This window comes from Cibotium barometz, chromosome 50, assembly GCF_041138505.1.
Source record: "Cibotium barometz isolate CiBa-2024 chromosome 50, ASM4113850v1, whole genome shotgun sequence".
In the NCBI taxonomy this organism is placed as follows: Eukaryota; Viridiplantae; Streptophyta; class Polypodiopsida; order Cyatheales; family Cibotiaceae; genus Cibotium; species Cibotium barometz.
The window spans coordinates 13,830,135-13,855,691 of NC_141095.1; the positions used below are offsets into that span (position 1 = coordinate 13,830,135).

At 44.2% G+C, this 25,557-nt stretch overlaps 3 protein-coding genes and 1 pseudogene across 4 annotated transcripts in view; all 4 read left to right on the top strand.

Annotated features, from left to right (window-relative positions):
• LOC147609829 (membrane-associated protein VIPP1, chloroplastic-like) overlaps positions 1–25,557 on the top strand; it is an 85,197-nt gene that overhangs the window by 36,527 nt on the left and 23,113 nt on the right. Inside the window, exons 2-8 of the mRNA XM_086786790.1 lie at positions 1,419–1,519; positions 1,608–1,718; positions 1,804–1,868; positions 2,107–2,188; positions 16,525–16,599; positions 16,737–16,807; positions 16,901–16,983. Of these exons, the coding sequence (XP_086642916.1) occupies positions 1,419–1,519; positions 1,608–1,718; positions 1,804–1,868; positions 2,107–2,188; positions 16,525–16,599; positions 16,737–16,807; positions 16,901–16,983 (588 nt within the window). The remainder of the gene's footprint in view (positions 1–1,418; positions 1,520–1,607; positions 1,719–1,803; positions 1,869–2,106; positions 2,189–16,524; positions 16,600–16,736; positions 16,808–16,900; positions 16,984–25,557) is intronic.
• LOC147609830 (uncharacterized) lies at positions 6,747–8,005 on the top strand. The gene has a single exon (XM_086786995.1). The coding sequence runs from the start codon at positions 7,028–7,030 to the stop codon at positions 7,982–7,984; it is 957 nt and encodes a 318-aa protein (XP_086643121.1). The 5' UTR covers positions 6,747–7,027; the 3' UTR covers positions 7,985–8,005.
• LOC147609831 (uncharacterized) lies at positions 8,016–9,394 on the top strand. The gene is made up of 2 exons (XM_086786870.1): positions 8,016–8,954; positions 9,207–9,394. Exons 1-2 carry the CDS (start codon positions 8,018–8,020, stop codon positions 9,392–9,394), a joined length of 1,125 nt encoding a protein of 374 aa, XP_086642996.1. The 5' UTR covers positions 8,016–8,017.
• On the top strand, positions 24,180–25,321 carry LOC147609832 (uncharacterized; annotated as a pseudogene). Its single transcript, XR_015264190.1, has 2 exons — positions 24,180–24,455; positions 24,561–25,321. The product of XR_015264190.1 is annotated as an uncharacterized LOC147609832 (transcript).

The window sequence follows — 25,557 nt, forward strand, 5'->3', positions numbered from 1 at the left end:
TCCTCCAAAAAGCATGCACCCAGAAACATCCAGAAGACTCAGAAAACTAGAGTTTTTTTACCCACTAATTTGGAAAAAAAGCTAAGTTTGTAAGCGGTAAAAAAAAAAAGCTCAAAATACCATAAAAGCTTGCTTTTTTCAGATGGTGATCAGATCTTGTAGTGTGCCCATGCCTGCAGCCTTGCTGTCTGCCCTGTATATGCACGTGGACCCCCATAAAAATCTTCTAAGACACTTTTATGTCATGTTACCAAACTAGTATTAAATTCTTGTTGCTTCCATAGTTGGTTTGAAACTCATGTCAAACGAGGTGAGATGTATGGTACGACTTGGTTTGTTTCTAACATATGGTACTTCAGAAACCTTGCATTTTTTCATTCACACATACACACACAAATGCATACATAAATATTACATACATACATACACACACATATACATACATACGTACTGTACATATTGTATGTATGTGTATGTATGGTTGTACGTATGTTGTATGTATGCATGCATGCATGCATGTATATATATGTACATGCGTACAGTACCTCCCCTATGGGGATTGAAACTTGTTCAAAACCCGTACTGTTTGCATGTTACTGAAGGTTCTAACAACCTTGGTTCCTTCAAAGCTACCTTCTTCCTGATCAGGGACCATTGCATGAGCAAGGCATTGATCCTTTTTGTATGCAAACAGGATCTTGATGTGCATGAGTTATGACCATGTGTGCCCAAGTGGCCCATATAGGTGGGAGTGCACATTATCAAATTTCTAACCTATGGTGCAAGTCCATTGTGGCTCACTAGTGGCCCAGCTTATGTGCACAATTTATCCATTTAATATGTTCTTTCCACAAGTGTGGAGTTTCAGAACAATTAAATGCATAATATACATCCAAGAAAGAAAAGTTAGGACTTAAATTGTGCAAGGACTTTGTTTTCCCATTCCAGGTAGCGGTGGGATATTAATATCTTTAACCAGTAGTGAGATTTCAAACTTTCATCCTTGAGCTAGGAGTATGAGCTGCTAAGTATTAGAACAACTAATAGAACAACTCATCTTGGATAAGCTCTTATGGGCAAGGTCTCTTATCTTTCTTTGCTAGGCAGCACCGTGGGTGAGGATGAGTCTTTGTTGCTAGATGATGCCCTTAGCCAATGTTACAATTTCGAGCATTTACACGTGGGCTAGTACCCTTGGGCTAGGTGCAGGAGTTTGACTGCCAGAACAAATGACTCGGGACAAGCTTGCTTCAACCAACACTTAGAAACTACTTGCTTCTAGTATTTCTGCGAATTTTTTTTTTTGGTGCTGAAGGCATGTTGTTCTCTCTAATCTTCATGGCAAAAGTTAGTGCTGTGCCGAATGGGTATTATGATGTTTAATATTCAGGAGTTTTCACCCTGTATATGTTGTCCAGATGGAGCATCATTTCTTGCAAGCATGCCCATGAGCTCCTCAGGGAGAGGTGCTTTAGGAGCTTATATGAACATATTTGAGCGTGTTGTACGAATTTTTCGGGTAAAGATTCTCTTTTACCCTATGTCTATGAGGTTAATGTGCAAGCATGGGTAATTAGTCAAGCTGATGATCTACTTGGATGTTTCAGTCATATGCCAATGCCATTGTTACTGCAGCAGAAGATCCAGAAAAAATTCTCGAGCAGACGGTGATTGAAATGAATGAAGACCTTGTGAAGATGAGACAGGCTTCTGCACAGGTGCTTGTCTTGCTTTCCAACATTCTATGAAAACCTCTCTCAGGTTCATCTTTATGTGCTTCTGACTTGCTTTTAGTATGTATAGGTTTTGGCATCTCAGAAGCAGCTGGAGAACAAGTACAAAACTGCACAACAGAATTCTAATGATTGGTACAAATTTTTGCTGGCACCCATTGTTTTTTCTGTGAAGCCTAAGGGTATCTTCACAACATCTGCCTGCCCTCACCCTTTGCCGAAAAAGCTGCCACATCCAGTGGCTGCTGTTGTGTCTGGTTGTGGGGCGGGCTGCCTGATAGCAGGGGCTCGGACAACCTCTAGGTTGTGAAGCCACCCTAAATGTAACTTTGTCTCATTTTTAGTTGTAATACACTGATCATGTGCATGACAGGTATGAAAGAGCAAAACTGGCATTGCAAAAAGGAGAAGAAAATCTTGCGCGTGAAGCTCTCAAAAGACGAAAAGACTATGAGGTATTGAGAACAGAGAACGGGATCATGATGATGAACTGTCACTTGTTATCTTTTCTAGTGCTAGTAAAGGCAAGCGCCAAAGGTCAACTTCTAGGTTGAAGATGGTAAATATGAAATCATAGTTGCAAAAATACATGTTTGATTGCTCAAGCATGTGTTCAATACGGTTATGTTATGTGCTTTCTCTGTTGATACTTTCTTCAAACATTTTCAAATGTTTGATTTTCAAACGTTTGAAAAATCAAGTAGGTGTGGTGCCCAAATTTAATAGTTTTTTTATGATCAGGTGTCACTTTCATGCCCACAAGGCAAATCAGGCCCACACACAGCTGCCCAGCTCTCAGCCTGATGCAACATAAGTGAATAACATTAATCATTTAGGCTTTTGATAATAATTGGGGTTTTTCTTGTATTTGTTGGTCATGTCCACTCCCGGCTAGTTCAGATGTGAACCCAGCTTACTCACGGGCACTTTTTCCTTGTGATGACTGGACACAGGTTTTTTCCCGTGTGAACACACTTATGTGTGTTGGGCACTTTGCCCTAGGCCTTTTAGTACTCACTTGTACTTTCATTTCACATTATTATTGAGTACATCTTTTCCAGCACTCTCACGTTTCTCTGTGCTTGAGGTTGTGTGTGTGTGTGTAGGCTAGCTTCCCTCCTACCCAACATTGGTATCAGAGCTTGGTTAGGGTTTGCCCCCTGTTGCCCGTCAGAGCTGGAGCCTATTGCACACATCAAGGCATTAGGGTTTTGTTGCATCAGGTTAGGGTTAGGGTTAGGGTTTTGCCTTCAGCCGCCCTGCAGCCACCCTTTTGCCGCCCTCAGCCGTCGGTCCTCTGTCCGTATGCCGTACACTTGCAGATTTGGGACATGCATATGTATTTCTCGTGTGGTGAAGGAGTTCCCTCAGTCCATTGGTTATCTTGCTATTTATCTCCCGCATTCTTATGGTTTTGCTGGGCATTGCCTACTCTTGGTGACTTGTGACAGATTTGCTGTGCTATCATGGCCAACAGTAATAATGACCTCTTTGGAATGCTATCTCAAGACGACAAGCTCAATGGGGACAACTACCCTATGTGGGCTTATATGATGCGTCATGTTTTGGTTGCCAAAAATGTATGGCTGTATGTGGATGGCACTGAGGAGCGTCCTCTTGCACTTACTCCAGCGGAAGGTGAAGTGATTCCCACTCACCCTCATTTAGGTCAACCTCCTTGTCTTCCTCCTACTCAGCAGCAGCGTACTTGGGATGCTAGGGATGCTCAGGTCCATGCATTGATTACTCTCTCGTGCCGCAAGCATATCATTCCGCACATTCGTTCTTGCAAAACTGCAAAGGGTGCTTGGGATACCTTGGTGGCATTGTATTCAGGTCGCAATGAGGCTCATGTAGCTTATCTTCGGGGCAAGCTTGAGACTGACCGCATGCTTGAAGGTGACTCTATCGATCAGTGTCTTACGCATGTGAAGGACCTATGAGAGCAGCTCATTAACATTGGTGAGGTCTTGACCGATAGCTATCTTGTTCATACAGTTTTGCGTAACTTGCCTGACTCTTATCAGACATTTGGCACCACTTTGCGGTTGTTGGCTGGCAATGCACCTAATGCGGTCACTTTTGACAACCTTATGACTCTCTTGCTCAGGGAAGAGCAATGTCGTTCTAACAGAAACAACATGATGTCTGTTGAGTCAGCAATGGCTGCTCCCTTTCGTGGGAATAGATCCGGGCCTAAATCTAGCCCATTGGATTCTCCCAAGACAGAGGACAAGCTTGAAAAGAAAAAGCGTTGTAACTATTGCAGGAAAACAGGGCACACCATAGAGGAATGCAGGAAGCGTATTGAGAGTAAAAAAGGAAGAAGTTGGCATCTTCTTCTACAGGTGTAGATCAGGCCAATTTGGCTACACATGTGTTAGCCTTGACCCTTACATCTTCATCGCTCGCAGAGATGTCTTCTGATGCCAGTGCTTTTGATGACTATGCTCTATAGTCTGTACTCCATGGTATGCATTGTCTAGCAGATGCCTTTCAGGGGGATTTTACTTGCCCACATGCAGTTGGTGATGCCTCATGGTGACTTATGCTTGTTGACCCTTATGCTGGTCTATGCTAGATGCTTTCTCTGATGTGATGTCTGCTGGAGATGCCTTTTATGCTGTTTTCCCTTGCAGCGGGATTGTTTCTATAGTGTTGACATTGTCACTTTCTCACGTGTGATGTTTACCAGGAGTGCCTTTTACACACTTGGCCAGTGTTGGCTTGCTCTCATGGTTTTGACATGTCACATGTATATTATTCATTGTGGGATTATGCATCTTTACACTTGCCATACATGCCAGTGATCATGGCATCGCTGAGAGTTTACTTATCCTCTCATAGCATTGACTGATGCCCGCCTCGAGCCCCCACTTTTTCTCCCCATTTCAGCTTTTCCCATTGCTGAATTTTTACTTTTATCAGCCCTACCATTGCTGATTTTTTTCCTCATCGGATCCTCCATTGATGAGTTTCACTTTTGTAGCTTACATTGCATGTCTCTTAGGCATGACTTCTGGATCCTGTTGCCTTTACACATGCGTATATCTGCTACCTCTTCTTGTGCTTATCACTGGTGCAGTTACAGAGCATTGATGTGGATTACATGCAGTTCAGCTTGGCATTTGGATGCTTGCCTTCAGAGGGGTATTATGCGATGCCTCTTGATTTGATGTAGTTGATGTCCACATGATCTTTGCCATGCATTTTTGGTGATGCATTTATGTACTATTGTGCTCTAGCATTAGCACTATGACATTGGGGATTCTCCTTTCCCCCGTCATATAGTGCTTGCTTTTTCCATTGGCACTGCAGTTCTCTCTTACTGTGGAGCATAGTGCAGGGCAGCACATAGCTTTATCACCCTGCTGTTACCCGTTCACACCATTCACTTGAGGGGGGCTTGTTGGTCATACTCCCGACTAGTTCAAGTGTGAACCCAGCTTACTCACGGGCACTTTTTCCTTGTGACTGGACACAGGTTTTTTTCCCGTGTGAACACACTTATGTGTGTTGGGCACTTTGCCCTAGGCCTTTTAGTACTCACTTGTACTTTCATTTCACATTATTATTGAGTACATCTTTTCCAACACTCTCACGTTTCTCTGTGCTTGAGGTTGTGTGTGTGTGTGTGTGTGTGTGTGTGTGTGCAGGCTAGCTTTCCTCCTACCCAAGAGTATTATCTAGGCATTTGCATGCTAGATATTTGGGACTCTTTAATTGCTGATTTTGAGCCTTGATTTTTGAGAATTAAATTTGGGCAATTGAGTTTGGGGCCTTTTTTACTGCTGAAAACTAGGGCTTTTCTACAGTGGCTTTGGGCAACTGATTTTGGGGCTTTCCTACAATTCATTTGATGTTTTTTGACTATCAATGTTGGGGCTATTCTACAATCAATTATGAGCAATTGTAAAGTTTTTCTAGATTTCAATCTCTAAAATTTCTTTTCTTTTCTTTTCTTTATGAATGGCATTTATAAAAATGCATGGAAAAAGGTGGTCTACAGACAATACAATGCATGATGTTTGATAACGTGCATCTTTCTTCGAAGGAAGAGCCTCACAAGGTGGGCTCTAGTTTTGAAGGGGGGGTGTGTTACGAGCCAGCCACATGGGTTGGTGGGTGAGGCCATGCGGTTGTGGAGCATAGTGGCGCAATGTGCATGAATGCAAGATCATCTGCAATAATGAGGACACCCGGAGGGCGTAGAGAGAGTAGAGAAGGGTGTTGTTGTGAAGAAGAAACCAGCACTGCAAACTTCGCCTATATTTTGTCTCGATGGTCCTTACCGATGCCAAGAAGATTACATTTGCTGCGTCCTTAAGAATACTGCCTTACTCCGGTGGCAACGATGACACCATGTTGAAAAAACGATTATGACATGGGATAAATTTGAGCAAGTCATTCATAAGCAGTTCATTCCCTCCAATGCAGATTTTTTTAGCTCGAACTCGTTTACGCCTGGGTTGCAGGAAACGTGGGACGAAGGAAAGGAAACGTCGTTTCCACGTTTCCCAACCAGCTCCGCGTTTCCTGTAGCAGGAAACGACTGGGAAACGAACGATTTTAGAAGTCTTTTTAAAAAACACGTGGTAGGCCAAAAAGTGAAAAGAACAGCCTGCGAATTTAAAAAAAAACGAACCGGGCCCAATATTAAAAAAAAAACGATTCGCCTTCAAAGTGTATTTTGTTGCCCTGCACACACTCTGCGCATAGTTAATGAACCCACAAGCCCACAAAGAGAACGAGTGAGCCAGAGCATTCCACGCTACACATTCTGTAGAAATATCGTGAACCTTGAAAACGAGGAGCCCGTTTTTTTAAAAAGCCCGTTTGTGGATTTTTTTTAAAAAGCACCTTTTTAATAAAATTAAAATTTAAAAAAAAAGTTAGCTGAGCCTGCAGCGTTGTTAGCTCTTTGTGAGAAACTTACGCACACATAGCTCTCTCTCCTTCACCCCTCTCTCTCTCTCTTTCCCCCCTTCCCACCCCTTTCCATGCAAGCACAGGAGGAGCCCCCTTGCCTTTGCTTAAACTGTGCACCCCAACCTCCTTGCATTTGCTTTAACTGTGCACCAAGAAGGATCATTTTCGAGCCTTGCAAATGTCCCCTTGATCCTAAATACCACCTTACTCTCGCAGATGCTATTCGCCATAGAGCCTTAAAATGCAAATGCATCAATTTAGTTTCTGTCCCTGAGTGGCTTTGTTCGAAACAGCTTCAATCGGAGCAAAACCGCAGGCTTAGAAGGAGAAGAGCCCCTCTTTTTTGCTAACTTCCAATTTCAACCATGTTCTCTTCTTCTTCTTCTGTGGTCCCCCTTATCACGCCCTTCAAGCCTAAAGCACCTCATGCTCCCGAGCCATTGTGGAAGTATGTGACTGAGAATGCAGCATTCGGAAAGGGGGGCAGCAAGAAATGGGAATGTTCTTTTTGCAAAACAAATTTTGCAGGCTCCTATCCGCGAGTACGGGCCCATTTACTCGGCATCAAGAACCAAGGCATCCAAGTGTGCTGCAAGGTGTCGACTGAAAATCGAGCAAACATGACTCGAGAAGACCATGAGTGCGCTATCAAGAAGCAAAAGACTGGCAACAATCTAGTCAACAAGAAGCCTACAATGCAACCGTCCGTGGAAGGTATGTTCAAGAATGCATCTCGAGAGGAAGTAGATGAGGCCGTTGCTCGATGCTTTTATGCATGTGGTATGCCGTTTTTTTATGCACGGTCTCCTTATTTTCATGACATGGTGGGTGCAATAGCGTCTTTTGGTAAGGGTTACAAAGCCCCAGACTATGAGAAGCTTCGCACCACACTCTTGGACAAGGAAAAAGACAGGGTTTGCAGTCGTCTCTCGGGGGTAGAGGCTTCATGGCCACACTTTGGGTGCTCCATTGTGTCTGATGGATGGACAGACACCGCAAAGAGGCCCTTGATTAATTTTATTGTCTCCAGTGCTCGAGGTGTGGTATTCAAGAGATCCATCGATACATCCGGGAGCCAAAAAACAGGGGAGTTTATTGCAGAAGCTCTTTTGGACATCATTAGGGAGGTCGGTGTGGACAATGTGGTGCAAGTAATTACGGATAGTGCTGCCAATTGCAAGCTTGCAGGTCACTTGGTGGAGCAAGCATATCCCCATATTTTTTGGACACCATGTGCAACTCATTGCTTGAATCTTCTACTGAAGGACTTGGTCCTAATCGAGTGGATGGATCAAGCTATCACCCAAGGCAAAGAAGTCTAGCAGTTCATTTCGAATCATGATGCAACAAGGGCCATGTTTAGCAAACACTCCAAGCTCAAGCTTATTAGGCCAGGTGATACTCGATTTGCTTCAAACTTCATGATGTTGCAGAGATTGGTGAAGGTGAAGAGTCCCTTGAAGCAGCTAGTCACAAGCGAGGAGTGGGATGCATGGAAGAGAAACAACGAGTATGCTTTGCACATAGAGATGCAACTCTTGTCTACTCCTTTTTGGGAGGACATAGAGAAGTATGTCAAGGTCTTGTGGCCGGTCATGGCAATGCTTCGTATGGTGGATAGAGATGAACCGGTCATGGGTACGGTTTATGAGGGCATTGATCAGATGCTAGAGAAAATCAAGGAGATATTGAAAGAATACATAGACGGCAACGACGAGTACGAGGAGATTCAGGTACTTGCACAAGAGCGTTGGGAAATGCTTCATTCTCCTCTTCATGCAACAGCTTATGTCCTCAACCCAATGTGGTTTATGAAGCGACCATACAAGGACAAGGATGTGATGAAAGGGTGGAGAAAGACGTTGGATAGGGTGGGCAAAGATGAAGATGAGAAGACAGAGTACAAAGCACAATTGTCACAGTACATTGGACTACAGGGGGATTTTGCAGAGTCTTCAGCTTTAGCGGACATGCAAAAGCTTTCTCCTATTGCATGGTGGGAGAACTATGGTACAGGTACTCCTATGTTACAGAGATTGGCTATTCGTGTCTTATCTCAAGTATCTAGCACTTCAGCATGTGAGAGAAATTGGTCCACCTATGGCTTCATACATTCCATGAAGCGGAACCGGCTGGGTCATACGAAGGCAGATGACTTGGTCTTTGTGCACAATAATCTTAGGCTCATATCACGGAAAGAGCCCTCTTATTCTTCAGGTCCATGCCAGGCATGGGATGTATTAGAGGAGGATTCTATATGTGAGTGTTTTGAGGATCAGTTTGAAGATGAAGGTGTACTTCCCATGTAAACAATTTCTATCTTGTAGAATGATTGATTAATGAAATTCAGCCATGATGGTCTTCCATTGTTCTGCTTTGTTTTTCATCTTTTAATGGTGCTTATCGGTCAATAATTGAATTTGTACATGTACTTTAACTTTTTTGTAAAAAGATATATTTGTACTTCTGTTTTTTTACCTTAAACTTGAGTCTACCCCCGACGTTTCCTAGTAATTGAGTTTGGCGTTTCCAAACGTTTCTCAGGTCTTGCCGTTTCCTACCAGGAAACGTTTCCTGCAACCCAGGTTTACGCTTCTTGGACCAAACTGGTTCTCTGGCTTCTTATATCTCACAATTCACTGATTTGTTACTGGAGATTGTTTCTGTCCCCAGCGGACGAGCTTCATGCTTTTATTGAAGGTTTAAACCCCATACTTTGTACCAATGTGTAAAAGTACAACCCTGTCGACCTTGCTACGGCCATTCATTACGCCGAGTGTGTTATGGATTTGAATCGGGATTCTCGAACATTGGCCTCTCAAGGGCGTTACGACAATGGTTCACGAATGGCGCATAGAGGTTATGAACAATCCTCATTAGGCAACTTTCAATTCCACCCAACTTCCCTTGGCAACATTTACAACAACCTCACCAATAGAAAGGGTCATTGTCATGGCCCTGTGAAAATGGAACAGTACAAGTGTGGGCATGGTGGTTGCACAGTCAGAATATTTTATGATTCACATGGGGGGTGCCCGGACAGAGTTTAAGATGTGTGGACATCCCTAGGTGTGAAGGGGGGAACTAGAAACATTAAACTTTAATGTTTATTAAAGTTTGCCCCTAGGCCTTAGTGGCCCTAGGGAACTTATTAAAGTTTGGGGCCCTAGGGATTAATTTGGAAAGAGGGCCACTTTTGGAGTAAGTGTTTCTCTCTCCTCCCTCTCTCTCTAGCTTTTTGGGAGTCGTGGAGCAAAAGTGGAGGAGCCTTCATGCGCATGCTCTCTAGCGTGGAAAAGCACCAGAAGCTCCAGGCGGCTGCTGAAGACCAGTTTTGCTGCTGTTTTCTGTTGGCTGTGAGCTGTATAACAGGCCGTACAGCAGCCGTACAGTGCTGTACGACTGCTGGTTTTGCTGTGGACAGAGGAGCGCAGGGTTGTGGGACTTTTTCACTGCTGGACTGACTGCGCAGAAGACCTGTACAGGCTGTACAGTCAGTTTTACAGCAAGTACATATTGTACGGCTGCCGTACAGTGTACGGGCAGCAAGGTACAGCAAGTACAGTTGCTGCAGAGGTGCTGACAGGTGCTGGACAGGCCGGGTTACTCAGATTCAGGCGACCAAAATCAGGACAGCCGACTGTTTGTGCAAGTATAACTCCTGGCACGTATCCCGAGGTGGTACAGACGGGTACGGGGCTGTTTTTCAGATCTGTACATTCAAAGTCGATACAAAGGTGGACAGAGGTTGGTTTTTCATGAACATAGACATCATGTCGATGGCGTTCAACTGATGGAACTTTCAGCCTTTCTATGCTTTGATTCGGGACTGTTTTGGGACAGTTTATGGGCTGTTTTTGTTTGGTTGCAAATTCAGCAAGGTACTTGGGTTTTTGGCTGCAAGTACAGGTCTTTTGGTTATGTTTCTTGGCATGGGAGTGATGCAAGCTCGCATGGCTGCGTGCTCATGGAGCAGATTGTTTTCTTCCTGCTAGAAAGGAACAGTGGGACCTACAGTTATGGGCATCTCTATGTTGCCAAATGTTTCATGAGGGAACAGGTAACTAGATGTATGCCGTTGTTGGCGAAGAAACGTGTTTTTGGGTTTCTCCAGGAGATAGGTCACATGCAGGCAGAAGGTACAGGAGTGGACACATGTATGGTACAGCCTTGCTACTGATTAGACAAGGGACAGGGAATCCATGACAGAGATGGATAGTATCCTTGGATGGTAGAGAGGGTTTGTACAGGTGTGTCGAGGACTGTATGGTATGCTGTGATTCGAGTTCTCTTTTGAGAGACAGTTTGGGAGTCTGTGTTGTGATGCAAAAGCACTGGATGTGTCAGGGTGTGATGCTGTTCATAGTGTGAGAGGCTATGGATGGTTGTGGCAGCCTTGATCATGGGAGAAAGCTTCTGTATGCAGACTCAATGTGAAGAGTCTTTCGACGTGAACAATGGCTGGATTTATTTGTGGATGCCGTGTGGATTAGAAGCCAGATGCAGGTTCTTTGCAGGCTTCAGGAGTTCTACTGGGACGGCTGAATTACCAGCCTTATATTGTAATCAAAGCTCTTATTTTCAATTAAAGAAATACCGCAAGGGGCGCCACTGCGATTTGGGGCCAATCGGTGTCCGTGTACTTTTTGCAGGAGCACTCTAGCTCCCCCTGTTTGTTTTCCTTTTCTAGGTCCTCAATGGTGTTGAAGTGTTTTATGTGCGAGTGTTTGTTCCACCGCCCTTTGGCTTTCTGAAGGCCGGTTTACAGTCATCTTCTTATCATTCTCAGCGTCAGCAGTTCTTTCAACCACATGCATGTGATCGTGGAAGACAAGACTCCGGACGTGACCAGTCTCGCAATCCTCACCTTGCAAGCCTCGTCGTCTGGTGAACAACAAAAGACATGATTGTGCACTATTTGTCATGGCAATCATAGATGGTTTGAATGCCCTAAACGACCTAATGCTACTCAAAACCATAATGTAGAACCTTCAACTTTAGAAGACTGCTCGGATAAAGGAAAACATGTAGTAGCTCATGCACCTCATGTTAGTGCTAGCCTTGCTTCAATCATTTCTTCAGAGAGTTCACATAATGACATGGAATTCATTTGTGGAAGTAAAGTTGACTCACCTAACTTTGACACATCTATGGCAAACTTTATTGAGTCACTTGATGACAACATCGAGGATTCTTCCAGCATGACAATAGAAGAACAACAAGATGATATTGAAAAGTCCTTGGATTCTTTATCTCAACATGACGAGCCACCAACAATGGAATTCTTTGAAGACACAAAGACTACCAAAGTGGATATAATACTTGTTTCAACCTTACCCACATGGGATGACATAGTTGATATCAAACAAGAGGATATTGTTTTCAACATTGTAGAGAATTTCACACATTCTTCTAACAAATTGGATGAGTACTTCACTACTTTCAAGCTTAACACTTCAGCAGCTATTCAAGTATCATCGAGAGAATTCGTGGTTGAATCTTCAGATTCTTCTACAATGTAACATAGCCAAGGCAACTTCAAGCCCAACATTTGGAAGCCAACAAAGAAAAAGATATTAAAGGAATGATGCTACAACTTGGGATTTAGCATTTAAAGCACGACAATAAGACAATAGAGAAAACTTTTTCAATATTTCTTAGTGCGAGCTTCACCATGAGCATAAATGGCCTAATGACGAAGATCTTCAGCAACATCAGATGTTTTTTTATTTAGCCAGAGTTTTATTTTAAGTGGAAGGGAATGCTACGATTGTGACTTTATCTCTGTAACTACTCTTGATTAGGCTTTAGCGAATCATTGAAAGGACACCAGTGAAGAGTCACACCCTGTCACATGTGCCATCACTAAAGGACACATCTCTTTAAAGAGACACATCTATTGATCAAAGGACACATCTCTACGTCCAAAGGATATAACTATTCATGCAAGAGTCACTCTTCCGTTAGGGATGTGCCTCTTCATTTGTACCTATTCAGGCCCTATTTAACAAGGCCTTTTGTCTCAATGCAACACAACACAACTTTCCACTCTTTGCCTCATATTTACTCAAGTATTTAAGTATTAATCTCTTTAATTGTGTTTAAGTATATGTAATTAAGCTAAAAGCTTAACATAAAGCATAAAACTTTGGACTTTACAAAACTGAGGTTCCTAAAGGTACATTTACACTTGGCCATTACAAGTATTAAACATTCTAAGGTTAAATACCTTAGTGAAACTAGCAAAGGTAAGTTAAAATAGTAATCACAATGGAAAGTAATAAAAGAGTGAGTAGACAAGTGGTGAAAAGAGATGAGACAAAGCTAAGTTGGAAGGCCAACTTGGTGCCCCAACAACAACACCCCCCCCCCCCCCCCCGCCCCACACACACACACACACACACACACACACCGCCCCCCTAAAAGTTTCTGTTAAAATTGGTTTGGTTTTCATATCTTATATTTCTGTAGCTTTCCCATCTGGAGTGCAAGTACAGAAGTGGTTTAGGAGAGCTGGAATCAGATATGCAGCCAGTGTTTTTGGGTAAGGGACAGGAGTCTACAACATAACTTGGGCTGAGATCTAGGGAGATTACCTTCAGATTATTTTTTGAATCTTCAGAACAGTTTTTGTACTTTATTTCTTTGTTCATAATACAAGGATTAATCATTAGGGTTAGGACTCCTTGTGTGTGCTTGTGTCTTAATGTGCTCCACTGCCTTTCTCTCTCTGTCAGCGCTTGTACAGCACTAGTAGTTTTACAGTCTGCCTATTTTCAGCATGTAGCAGGACACTTCCTTGCTCAGACTAACATTCTCTCCTAGCAAATTTGGAAAGTTGGGAGTGTGTTATTATCAGGGTCACATAGAGTTCACGGTGGCATAACTATTTGTGGAACTATAGTGAGAAGTCACATATGCAAGGTTTGGCTGTTTGTTTGTGGGGTGAAGGCCCAAATTATAAGTTTTAGTCAGTGCGAAGACTATGCTTCAACAGGCAAGTCTCCATAAGCAAGTGACCTTACAAACAGGAAAAAATAATGGCTATCCCACAATTGCTGGCAGAAAGTAAATAGAATCATAAGGTAAGCAGTCAAAAAGGTGCTCCCAAAGGGGTATGGCCCTTGCTTTGAAGCTGTAAGCGCATGAGGATATATATTCTCACAACCCTTTACTAGGGTCCCTTTGAACTTCACGAGCACCCTCTTATTTCATTTATGGTGTATCCTTATCTTTGTACTTGTTTCTTTATTGGTTCACTGTGTGTGTACTGTATGTTGTGTGCAGCATTTGCTAACCCTAATACAGGCCCAATTGTGCCCATATGCTAATGCTTTCAGAGATTGAAAGAGAAGCGGGCAACAGAACTCAAACACGCAGCACACACAATAGCCCTAAACTACTGTATTGTATTATGTACAAGAAAAATGTGTACCATTGAATTCTCACATACAGAATGAGACTGAAATTTTTTACAATTGAATTCTCATGTACAGAGACCGAAAATGTAGACCACAATACTCAGCCCAATTCACGACTGTAGTTCCTCCTTGGCCAGCCCTCACGTCAGAGAATTACTCTGCCAGGCTTGTTCATTGATGAACTCTAGATGGGAAATGATGACATCCACACACGTATATATAAGACCCCTGTTTGCAAGTCGGCCAGTTTTCCTCCTGTTGTTTGCTGCTATCGACTACTGTCCAGACAGCTGACTGCTGCCACGTGGCACATGTTCTTGTGCCCGGCTGTCCTGTATGCCTGTGCCATGCTGCTCCACTCCTATTGGCCAGCCACGGGTGCCATGTAGGCCCTAAAGGCAAACAGATGTGGAGGTGTCACTGCCGTAGTTAGTGATGTGTCCAATGTGTGTGTGTGTGAGAGAGAGAGAGAAAGAAAGATTTTATTAACGTCTTCTAAACTCCAAAAAACGGCCTATGAGACAAAACCTGTGTACATCATCATCATGTCTCAATGGACATCAAATGGATACAAAAGAAAAAAAAGTACAAAGTACTCTATAATGTGGAGATAAATCACATACAGTGCTATGGTTAACTACTGTGGGGTGGGTGGGAGAGAGGGGGGGTAAATACATCCAATAAAGCAACTAGCTCCAACCGGTGCCATTGACTGGGTGTAGGATGTCATACATTGGATTAGGGGCAAGATATCTCCCAATTTGTGCTAGATCAATGTGGGGTCTGTCCTCTCTGCTATGTCTCCTCAAGATCTCATCAATCTGTGTCTGGTGGAGACCTGGGGGGCGAGGGCCAGGTGGACGGGGGCGTCTCGTGGATCGTAGCTCTCTCGCTCGGGCTGATGTCACTCCTCTACTAGTAGATGTAGAGATAGTGCGTCTCCAAGCGACCCGGGTTTGGACCGAAGGAGCTGTGGAGGATGTCCCACCACACTGAGTGGCTGGAAGAAGGTAGTGATCTGTGTCTGAGATGTAGTATCCCTCTGCTATGGGAGCTGCTATAATAGCCATTCTCTATGACGTCGTAACTCCATCAAAAATCCCCCCAAGCATCTCTGATCATGAAACTGCATAACTCTGCTGAGTGGACCAAATCCCTCCCTGAAGAGACAGTGGTATCTCCCCCAAATCTCATAGTATATGGGGCAATGGCAAACATAATGCTCCTCTGTCTCCACCTCTATGTGGCACAGTCTGCAAATATGTCTCCATCGGGGCTCCTGTAGCTCTCCCTGCCTCTATCGCTAGAGTGTGAAGATACCCGAAGCTGCCCGTTGGTAGTGCGCATGGCAATGAGACATATATACATCCATGTACCCCGGTCTCTGCACAAACCCATTCTTTGTGATCTGTAAGAAATGATCGTGGTAGTGCTGCCTCTTCACACAGGAAGAGGCTGTGGAGGATCAATCCATGTATGATGTGTGTATAGCTGTATCAAATCCATGTATCACGTGTGTATAGCTGTATCAAATCCTAACGTATCAATCGGTTCCTCTCCACACGGGAGAGTCTCATGGTTGGATGGTCCTCATCATACTGAAACGGAGGGAGCTTGTCCATACTCATCCCATGTAGTGAAAACCACTGCAAAACCTCTGCATACCATGACAGTCGCCCTGATGCTGCTACTTGCTCTGATGACTCTAGGGCCTGTCTTGGTAATCTATCTGGGGGCATGTGCCTAACCCGCTGAATAAATGTCACTGTCTGAAAGAGTGCCTCCACTAGCATGGGCGAAGACGCAAACTCTACCAAAACTATCTCATGTGGCGTCGAGGTTTTACTATGAATCATTCGTGAGAACATAATTATCTGGGGGCGCTCTAAACCTCGCCATCCGCTCGCTGATAGTCCTCGAGCCCAGATGGGGGATGCATACATCAAGGCTAGTGTGACCATGGTATCAAAAAGCCATCCCTTTGTACGGGGTTCCTGAAAATGCACCTGGTGACATTGCCTTTCAAGTAAAGCTAAAGCTGCATATCCTCTGGCTACCCTGTCCTGAACTGCCTGTCTCGTGGAGAACCTCCCCATCAGGCTAGTAAAGGTGACACCCAAATATACATATGAAGTCACTACATCCACACGTCTGTCCTGGTATATGATGTGGGTGGTCTCTCGCCATAACCTTGGTTTTACCAAGATTGACCGTCAAGGCCCCTCTGATTACAAAACTCTCCCAAGGCATCCATGTGCCGCTGTAACCCTTGCTGTGTATCCGAGAGAGAGAGAGAGAGAGAGAGAGAGAGAGGTCACTGCCATCGTTTTAGCGATGTGTCTAATGTGGGTGTGTGTGTGGGGGGGGGGGGTGTGTGTGTGTGTGAGAGAGAGAGAGAGAGAGAGAGAGAGATTTTGTGCTTCAACTTTCTTACTTGGCAGGATAATGCGAGAGCCTTGAAAACCCAACTTGAGCAACAGAAGACGGTGGTCGAGAAATTAATCTCAAATACTCGGGTAATTTCATTTTCTTTACTTGAAAAGTGTTGTGTTGCTTGGAAATGGCTTTTGCAAAAAAAGTATCTCATGTTTGGTATTGCCCATGGTGAAAAGTTGACAGTAGAAAATTCTCATTGTGTGATTTCTGATTGTAGCTTCTAGAAAGTAAGATACAAGAAGCGAAGTCGAAGAAAGATACTCTCAAGGCACGTGCACAGTCAGCAAAGTATGTCTCTCTCTTCTTCTTCATTTCACCTGTTCTATGCAGGGCTTTACCTGCTTTATTAGCAAACTCTTAAGTCTTGTGAAAGGCTTGCAGGACTGCTTCAAAGGTGAACGAAATGCTTGGGAATGTGAACACTACTGGTGCTTTGTCAGCTTTTGAAAGGATGGAAGAGAAAGGTAGGCCCTTGGTTCTGGTAATACAAACACAACACACCTTAACAATGCATCGAATTCACTATTCTACAAGTTTCTACATTTGTGTTACCTGCAATTTTCTTGGAGGAGCTTGGATGGGGTCAAAAAACCTGCCGGGTTGGCTGCTTGGGGGTCTATATACCAATGCATCCATGTTCTGGTTCATATTGACTAGACCACCCACCAGGGGTCTTTGTAAGGACCCCGCATTCCCTTGCTTCCATGGGTCTATGTAAGGTCCCTGTATTTCCTTATGCATCCATGTTCTGATGACCAGGCCACTGGGGGGTCCAGAAAAGGGTATTCCCCATGCATCAACTGTCTGGATCATAACTTTAGCACAAGGTTATATGATTTTGATTGACCAGTTATCATAATTATAATGGAGGAGTTCTGCTTATGATTCTTGAAACGATCTGACATTTTGTAGAGTGCAACTTGACACACCCTCTTCTTGGTGGGCTTCATGATAAAAACTAATGGCACCTTCCTTTACTTTTCAAGAACATAGGAAGATCTAGTTTAATGTTTGTATGGGTACTGTGTGAATGAATACACACTATAGCAAGTAAATATAGCCTTCCAAATGTCACCATTTGGATACCCAAATAGTCCTCTCTAGTGTCGTGCCATTTTATGGGGGCAAGGCAACCTTTGTGCCACCTGTATTGAGGCCAGCATGTGGATCTAAGTGTGTGGAATCCTAGTTTTCATGCCTGTTTTGTGGCCATTGCGTGGATCCGAGTGTCCGTGATTCCAGTCCCATGCTTTCCGATGAGCCTACCCTGTGCCCGGAATGCTAGTGCTTTACATGTTCCATGAATGGAAGATTTGTTCATGACAAGGTTGCAGATGCTTGCATGTTTGAAACTGTTTTTCATGTGATTTCTTGCTATGGGTGTCTAGTTCACAAGCTTGGGATGCCAACCCGTGAACTGTGTGAATGCCTTGTATTCTGACATGTTTTGTGGTGTGTGAACAACTTGTAAGTGCACTCCAAACCTTTGTTTTAATTTATTAAAATGCTTTGTAATGTTTATAACCTTTGCAAGTCCACATACAATAAATTTTGGGTGGACAATTTATTATAGTGCCCCAGGTCCAACTTGGTGGGCACCTTGGTGGCCATGGAGTGGGGGATGGGCTTTGAGTAAGTGGGAGGTGACCTCCCAAGTGGCAAAGCAAAAGGATTTTAAGGCTGGTGATAAGTTGTTCAAATTTGAAACATATCATGGTGAGTATGATGCAAGCAAGGCATTGGTTTTTATTGCACAATTTGATATTGCCTTTGGTGATGAAGACTTCATGGAGAATTCTAAGATCCACCATGCAAGTATGTTTCTAAAAGGGTTTGTTCCACATTGGTGGAATATGGAGAAGCTTTCCTCTTATTCCATCAGCTTTTGGGAATAGTTTAAAGAGAGGTTTTATGTACAATTCTTGCTTCCAAATGCTATGAAGAAGAAGAGCATTTGCAAGTGGGACAAAATAGATTAAAGGACAACGAATTGGTGCATGTCTATGTTACAAAGTTTTGGAAGATCTACTTTGAGGTCTCATCATTTATGCATATTAGCGAGCCCGAAAAGAAGGGAAAATTTGAATCCGGATCATAACCCATCCACCAACTGAGTGTAGATATGCAGAAAAGCCATACTTTGGGACATCTAAAGATGGTGTGCAGATGGATCCCGCCAAGATAGTTTGCGCTTATACTATTGGCGTTTCATAAGGCATTTTTTGCTTGGATTGCCTCACATTGCATGAGCTAACAAAGAAGAAAGCAAGTGTTCAAATAGATAGTAGATGAGAGGGATGCATTCTTCCATTTTAAGAAAGCTACCGGTATTGATAATTCCACACTTATGGAAGCCTTTCAATGTGGAGTGTGATGCATGTAACAATTGTATTGGGGCTATTCTAAATCAACAAGGACATGCTATAGCTTATCAAAGCCGCCATTTGCAAGATGCCGAACTTTCTTTGGGCATGTATGAGAAAAAGGTGTTGGCTGTATCTCATGCTAAAATTACCTTGGGGCTCATTTCACAATGAAAACAGACCACAAAAGTCCAAGGTACTTTCTCACATTGACTAAATTCTCTGAGAAGCATATGGGATGGTAAACTTACTCTCTATGTTTCATTTTCAGATTGTACAAACTCCAGAGAATAAGAGTGTGGTGGTAGATGCCTTGTCCTAAAGACCATATGTGGCTGCAGTTTCAGTTCCATCTCATGGGGTCTTATCTGCCATGCGAGGTTTGTATCACAAAGATGCAGATTTTGTAGGTTTATGGATTGATTTGATGACTGGTCATTCACATGCTTCATATGTGATCAAAGATGGCTATATCATGATGGATAACTGTCCTATGTGTTGTGTCTGACATGAGGCAAAAGGTTATGGATGAGTGGCATGCTGTTATGACCCTTACGCGTGGGAACACGTGTACACATTGATACGTGGGATTTACACGCTAGTAATGCATGGGATATGCGGGCGTTGCGTGAAAAAACCAATGGCGGAATACTATTGCACATCACTGCTTATATTAATAAATGTGAATGCGTAACGTTCGAGGGTGATGGTTGTAGGCCAAAGACTCAGTGATATGTAGCATAGGGGTATCAACGGGGACACATGGGGCACCTCAGTATGGTGTGTGGCTGTTAAGGTACACACTGGACGCCTGGAGTCATTGGTATATATAATGGTTAGGTGGTTAAATGTGGTATGCAAAGCTAGGTTTCGTTTTGCTATTTTGGAGCTCTTCTTCTTCTCTTTCACGTTTTCGCATGAAGTAGGGTTCAGAGAGATAGGGTTGCTTGCACGGAGGCTTGACATGGTATCTGCACTAGACAACTTTACGACTATGGTGCTGCTGACCATCTTGACCACCAATAGAAGACAGGTGGCGATGTGCAGTTGTAGAAGGTGTCGGTTGAACACATGTGTAGCTTGTGTGTCACATGCACCCTGCATTGGAGTGCTATGTGACACACTGGCTCTACATCAATGCATCATTCATCAATAGGATTTACCTTTTTAGGAATATTTTGTTGTATGCCGTGGCCCCATTGTGAGCCCCAGTCCGTGCTACGTAGGTCAGTCTCCACAGCTGTAAGGTTCCTCCCTTCTAAAATGGGAGAAACACTTAAGATAGTCTGCTAAGTCTTATCTTGGAAAAAATTTCCTATTCATCGACACCTTGACCCTGTAGAGATTCAAGGATATGATTCATAGGTATGACCTAGCTCTATCCCGCAGGAGGAGCGTGATTTTCTAAACATTAAATCACCCATAGGGCAATTGATCATAAATTGGGCAACTACTAGACTTGATTTCTAGAGACAACGCTTTTTTCCTCATCTTATGCAAGGCACAGCCGCTGGCCTAGTCTTCTAGAATAGAGTTGCCCAGGAACCTAACTATCTAACGTAGGGCTTTCACTTAATCTGTTGGAAAGCTACCCGACTAATCGGGTCCACCCATCCGTAGGATGGTGCCGTCAGGGCATTCCATCCTCCCACTTTCCACCCTACTCACGCATCAATTTGTTTTCTAATTAATCCTACCACACTGTTTGACATAAATAAACATATTCCTTAATTAAGGCCCTTTTTCACAAGGTTCGTTAAAACAGTCTTCTTACACAATACAATCATACCAAAGACAAGATGTAATTATATAAAAAGTTAATACATGAACCAATTCCATACAAGTCAAACCGGCTCTCTTATTCTTATTCTGCCGATGATCTAGAATTCGGCCTTCCAGCCTCTACATGCTGGGCAAAATCCTACGGGACCATACACCTGATCGTCGGCCGCTGGCGAGGACTCAAGCCGGTCTGTCGCCCTCTCAGGCTCCATCGCTCGATCCTCCCGCTCCTCAGAGGGATGTCTGCACACTAGGGTGGGCTTATTTACCGCACTAGCCTGGGCCCTCAGAACTAGGCAGCCTCATAATCTCTCGCCTGAATCGGCGATCCTTATTCTCCCAAAGGTATGAGGGATACCTTGGGCCATTCCCGGGCTTTGCTAACGACGCCGCCCGGCTACACAAGCACGGAACGGAGTTAGCGTTGAAGCCAAAAAAATCTTGAATTCTAAAGATAACGACTTCAATGCAATTTACTAAATATAGCATTCACAATTCATGAAGATAACAATTTCAACGCAATTTATCGAATACAACATTCACATAATTCGTAACTTCATATAATTTTTATGTCGTCATTTTAAAAGGAAAAGACACCATTCATTAACACTAATTTAAGGAAAATCTCTTCTTTTGAAAATTAACCAAGCTAACCTGGCCACCGTTTCCTTGAGGGCTTGAAAAGGGAGGACTGGAGCTGCATTGGGCGCATCTTTCCCCATCTCGTTGTTACGTGCTCCTCTTGAGGCAATATTTCGTCGTCTTCGAGATGAGGCCATCTTAGGCGTCGCCTTGTAGAGCTCGCTGCTGGCGATCGAAACGCTTTAGTCGGATCTGAATTCCGAGCTCGTTTGCTCACCGTATGGGCAAAAGAATATGGCGCACGAACCCTTTCTTGAGGCAAAAATCCTTATTAAAGTCTACGCAAATGGGGGGGGGGATTGTGAGATGTCCTTAAGGGCAAAAACGTGGAGAGGGCTGGGAGGGGCTGCTGGAAGTCTCTTCACACGGGGGGGGGGGGGGGGGGGGGGGGGGGGGGGGGGAGGGGAGTTAAGGACATTGCCTCTAAGGAAAGAGGGAGATGGAGGAATTTTAGCTTATCTGAAAAGAGCCAAATGAGGAGGTGTGAGAGGGGTGGCTGCAAGGGGCGGCTGTACTGCAGCAAGTATGCTACACAGGGACGGACGGCGGTACAACAGGGCATACGCTACACAGAAATGCGTGCCGTCTGTGGAGCACCCCGGGGGTTTATATAGCTGAGGGGTGAGGGTACGGGCGCTGCGCAAAGCAAGGACGAAAGGACGGTGTACCTTCAAAGGCTAGGATCAGTGACCTGCATGGGTCTAGGGGAAAGGTACGGTGTCGGTTGTCCGGGAAAGGAGTGGTACGCATGTACCTTATCTGGTCTGGGGCAGCATGGGTGTCCATGTAGGGGTACGCGTGGACCATACAGTGGGCGGCCGTCCTTTGGTTCTTGGGCGGCCATTGTACGGGCATCCTAGTAAGTGTGTACGGATCAAATTTTGGGCGAGACACCCAAATTTGGGGCGTCTGCCTCGATTTGCGTGCCGGACGTCCCAAGGGGCGAACTTTTTTTTTTTGTCCGAGAGGTTCTCCTGGTCGTAGGGATTCAGACCGTTCGTCAATCGGACGTCCGGTCGTGGATTTATTAAGGTTTAAAGGTCATTGATTTTTAACTAAAATGATTGAAATTAGCGTATAGGCTTGATCCGGTGTCCGTTTTGGATGTTGTAAAATCCTATATTAGGGTAAAAATCGTGCGCAGATTCCAAATTTGGGCTCAGAATTTGAAGATTCTAAGTAGAAATGACTCAAATAATAAAATCATTGATTTTTATACCATAAAAACTCATAATTACATGGACATTTCTTTATTAGTGAAGATGGGTATGTTACATCCTTCTTCCCTTAAAGAAATCGAGGATGTCCTCATCTCGTCATGAATTGGGGATAATCCTTTAAGAGTGTAGCTTCTTCTTCCCAAGTTGCATCCTCTTCAGGGTAATCTTTCCATTGAACTAGATGTTCTACAAGAGTTCTATTTCGGAGTTGCCTTTCCCTACCCGTTTCCTTGAGGGGCTTGAAAAGGGGAGGACTGGAGCCGCATTGGGCGCATCTTCCCCCATCTCGTTGTTACGTGCTCCTCTTGAGGCAATATTTGGTCGTCTTCGAGATGAGGCCATCTTAGGCGTCGCCTGTAGAGCTCGTTGCTGCGATCGAAACGCTTCAGTCGGATCTGAATTTCCGAGCTCATTTGCTCACCGTATGAGCAAAAGAATATGGCGCACGAACCCTTTCTTGAGGCAAAACCCCTTATTAAAGTCTACGCAAATGGGGGGGGGGGGATTGTGAGATGTCCTTAAGGGCAAAAACGTGGAGAGGGCTGGGAGGGGCTGCTGGAAGTCTCTTCCACACGGGGGGGGGGGGGGGGGGGGGGGTGGGGGGTGGGAGAAGAGTTAAGGACACTGCCTCTAGGGAAGAGGGGGATGGAGGAATTTTAGCTTATCTGAAAAGAGCCAAATGAGGGGGTGTGAGAGGGGCGGCTGTACTGCAGCAAGTACGCTACACAGGGACGGACGGGGCATACGCTACACAGAATTGCGTGCCGTCTGTGGAGCACTCTGGGGGTTTATATAGCTGAGGGGTGAGGATACGGGCGCTGCGCAAAGCAAGGACGAAAGGACGGTGTACCTTCAAAGGCTATGGATCAGTGGCCTGCATGGGTCTAGGGGAAAGGTACGGTGTCGGTTGTCCGGGAAAGGAGTGGTACGCATGTACCTTATTTGAGATTCACTATCATCAACAATTGTGGATCCAAGGTGGCGACAGATGCATCATTCAGAGGATAAGCGTACCGAATACTTGCAGAGGCGGATCCTGGATGATGATTTTTGGCAGCAAGTTCATAGCCTTTCAGTTGCACTTAAGCCCGTGTATGTCCTTCTCCGACTTACAGACATGGAGGGCTCAACTTTGGGGCTGGTCTTTCATTTGTTTATGCAAATGAAAGACCATGTTGCTCAGTGCTCCATGATGACTGCTCAACGGTAAGCATAGTTCTAATTTCTTCCTCTTTCTTTGATTTTTATGACTTCTCGATTCTCGATTCTCTTAGCACTATAACCTAAGACATGTATGTTCAATCTCTCATTTTCAGCCGAGGTGAGATCTTGGACATTGTAGACAAACGGTGGACATTCATGAGCCGTCCCATCCATGCGATGGCTGCCATGCTCCATCCTCTCTACAGGTCGCCAGAGCTATGGAATAATATTGCTTTGAGCATGAAGCAGTCAAAGTATGTGGGAAGGATGTTCTCAGAGGAGGAGCAACTTCAGATTGATAGAGAGTTCACCACTTACATGAGTGGTATTGGTGCTTCATTTGCGAGACCTGTGTCATTGAGGAAGGAAGCCATGAAATTCCCTTTGACATGGTGGGACTCTTATGGAAGGGTTGGTTTTCCAAACCTTTCACGAGTTGCTCTTCGTGTTCTATCTCAGGTAACTTGTAATTAATCTCTAAAGTATACTCTTCGGAAATGAAGATTGATGTTTTACCATTGAAAGATTTACAAATTTGCTCGCATTGCACTCATTTTTGCACAGGATTGCTCAGCTGGAGCATGTGAGCGGAACTGGAGCTTATACTCCCTTATACACACTAAGATTCGGAATCGCCTTAGTACTTCTCAATTAGAGAAGTTGGTGTATTGCAGAGCTAACATGAGGCTCGTGCGAAGCTACCATGCTTTGGGGTCACCGAAGCAGGTATAAATTGAAATTTGGACTCAAGAAGAACTTAGAAGTAGAAATTTTTTTCTAGTTCAATGGATGTCCATTGTCCAATATGCAATTTGTGGCATGTTTAAATAGGTTGATCCAACACTACTCAAAATGGTAGATGAACCCAGCCCGGAGCTTGTGGATCAGCAGATTAGAGATGAGCAAGAGGAGATTTTGAGAGCTTTACATAGAGAGCTTGAGAGCGTGGATCGTTGTGTGACCCGCTCACGTGCACGATCTCTCAGCATTCCTCTACGCCCGGCAGCTCCAGATCCAGGCTCTGCGAGACGAGAGAGCATTCGCAGGGGAAAGCTTCCAGTTCGTCGCACCTAGCAGAGGCGTGCAAATGAGGCTGTCAAACTCATTCACACTCAGATTCCCGAGGCTGTCAAACTCATTCACACTCAGATTCCCGAGGCACATGACGAGGATGCACTGGAGCTTGTTGCTGCTGAGCCAGAGTTCGATGAAGAGGGCAATGGTATCAATGATGGAGGCATGCTCTCTTCAGAAGACTCATCATCTTCATCTGATGATGAGATTTGAGACTCTTGTGTCTAGACTCTAGAGTCTAGACAACTGTAGTGTTTCATTGTTTTGCTTTTTGCACTTGTGGACCAGGACATGTGCTGGCAGCTGTAGACATGATATTTGTACTCTCTTTTATCATCTATGACTTTCATGGTTCTTGCTTATATCACTATGACTGTTAACATGAGGTATTGTGTAATGGGCTTGGTAACTGATAATTGATTTAAACTTTAAGTAATGAGGTTCAGTCTCTTTATTTTAAGTATTTTGGTTGCTATGTCTACAAAATATTTAGGTTTCTAGGACTGTTTACAAATGGTACGTACTGTTTACGTACCTTAAAATTTGTTCCGTACAGAAGTACGTTCTGTACGTACTGATAGCGTACCGTACACTACGTACCTTACCACCTTGATTACATGGACATTTCTTTATTAGTGAAGATGGGTATGTTACATCAGCCATAGAGAGTCTGCATGTGTCAGTCCTCTACCCACTTGTAGAAGTCAAGCCATAGCTATAGAGTTGCATTAGGGCATGTAGTTGCATAGTAGGT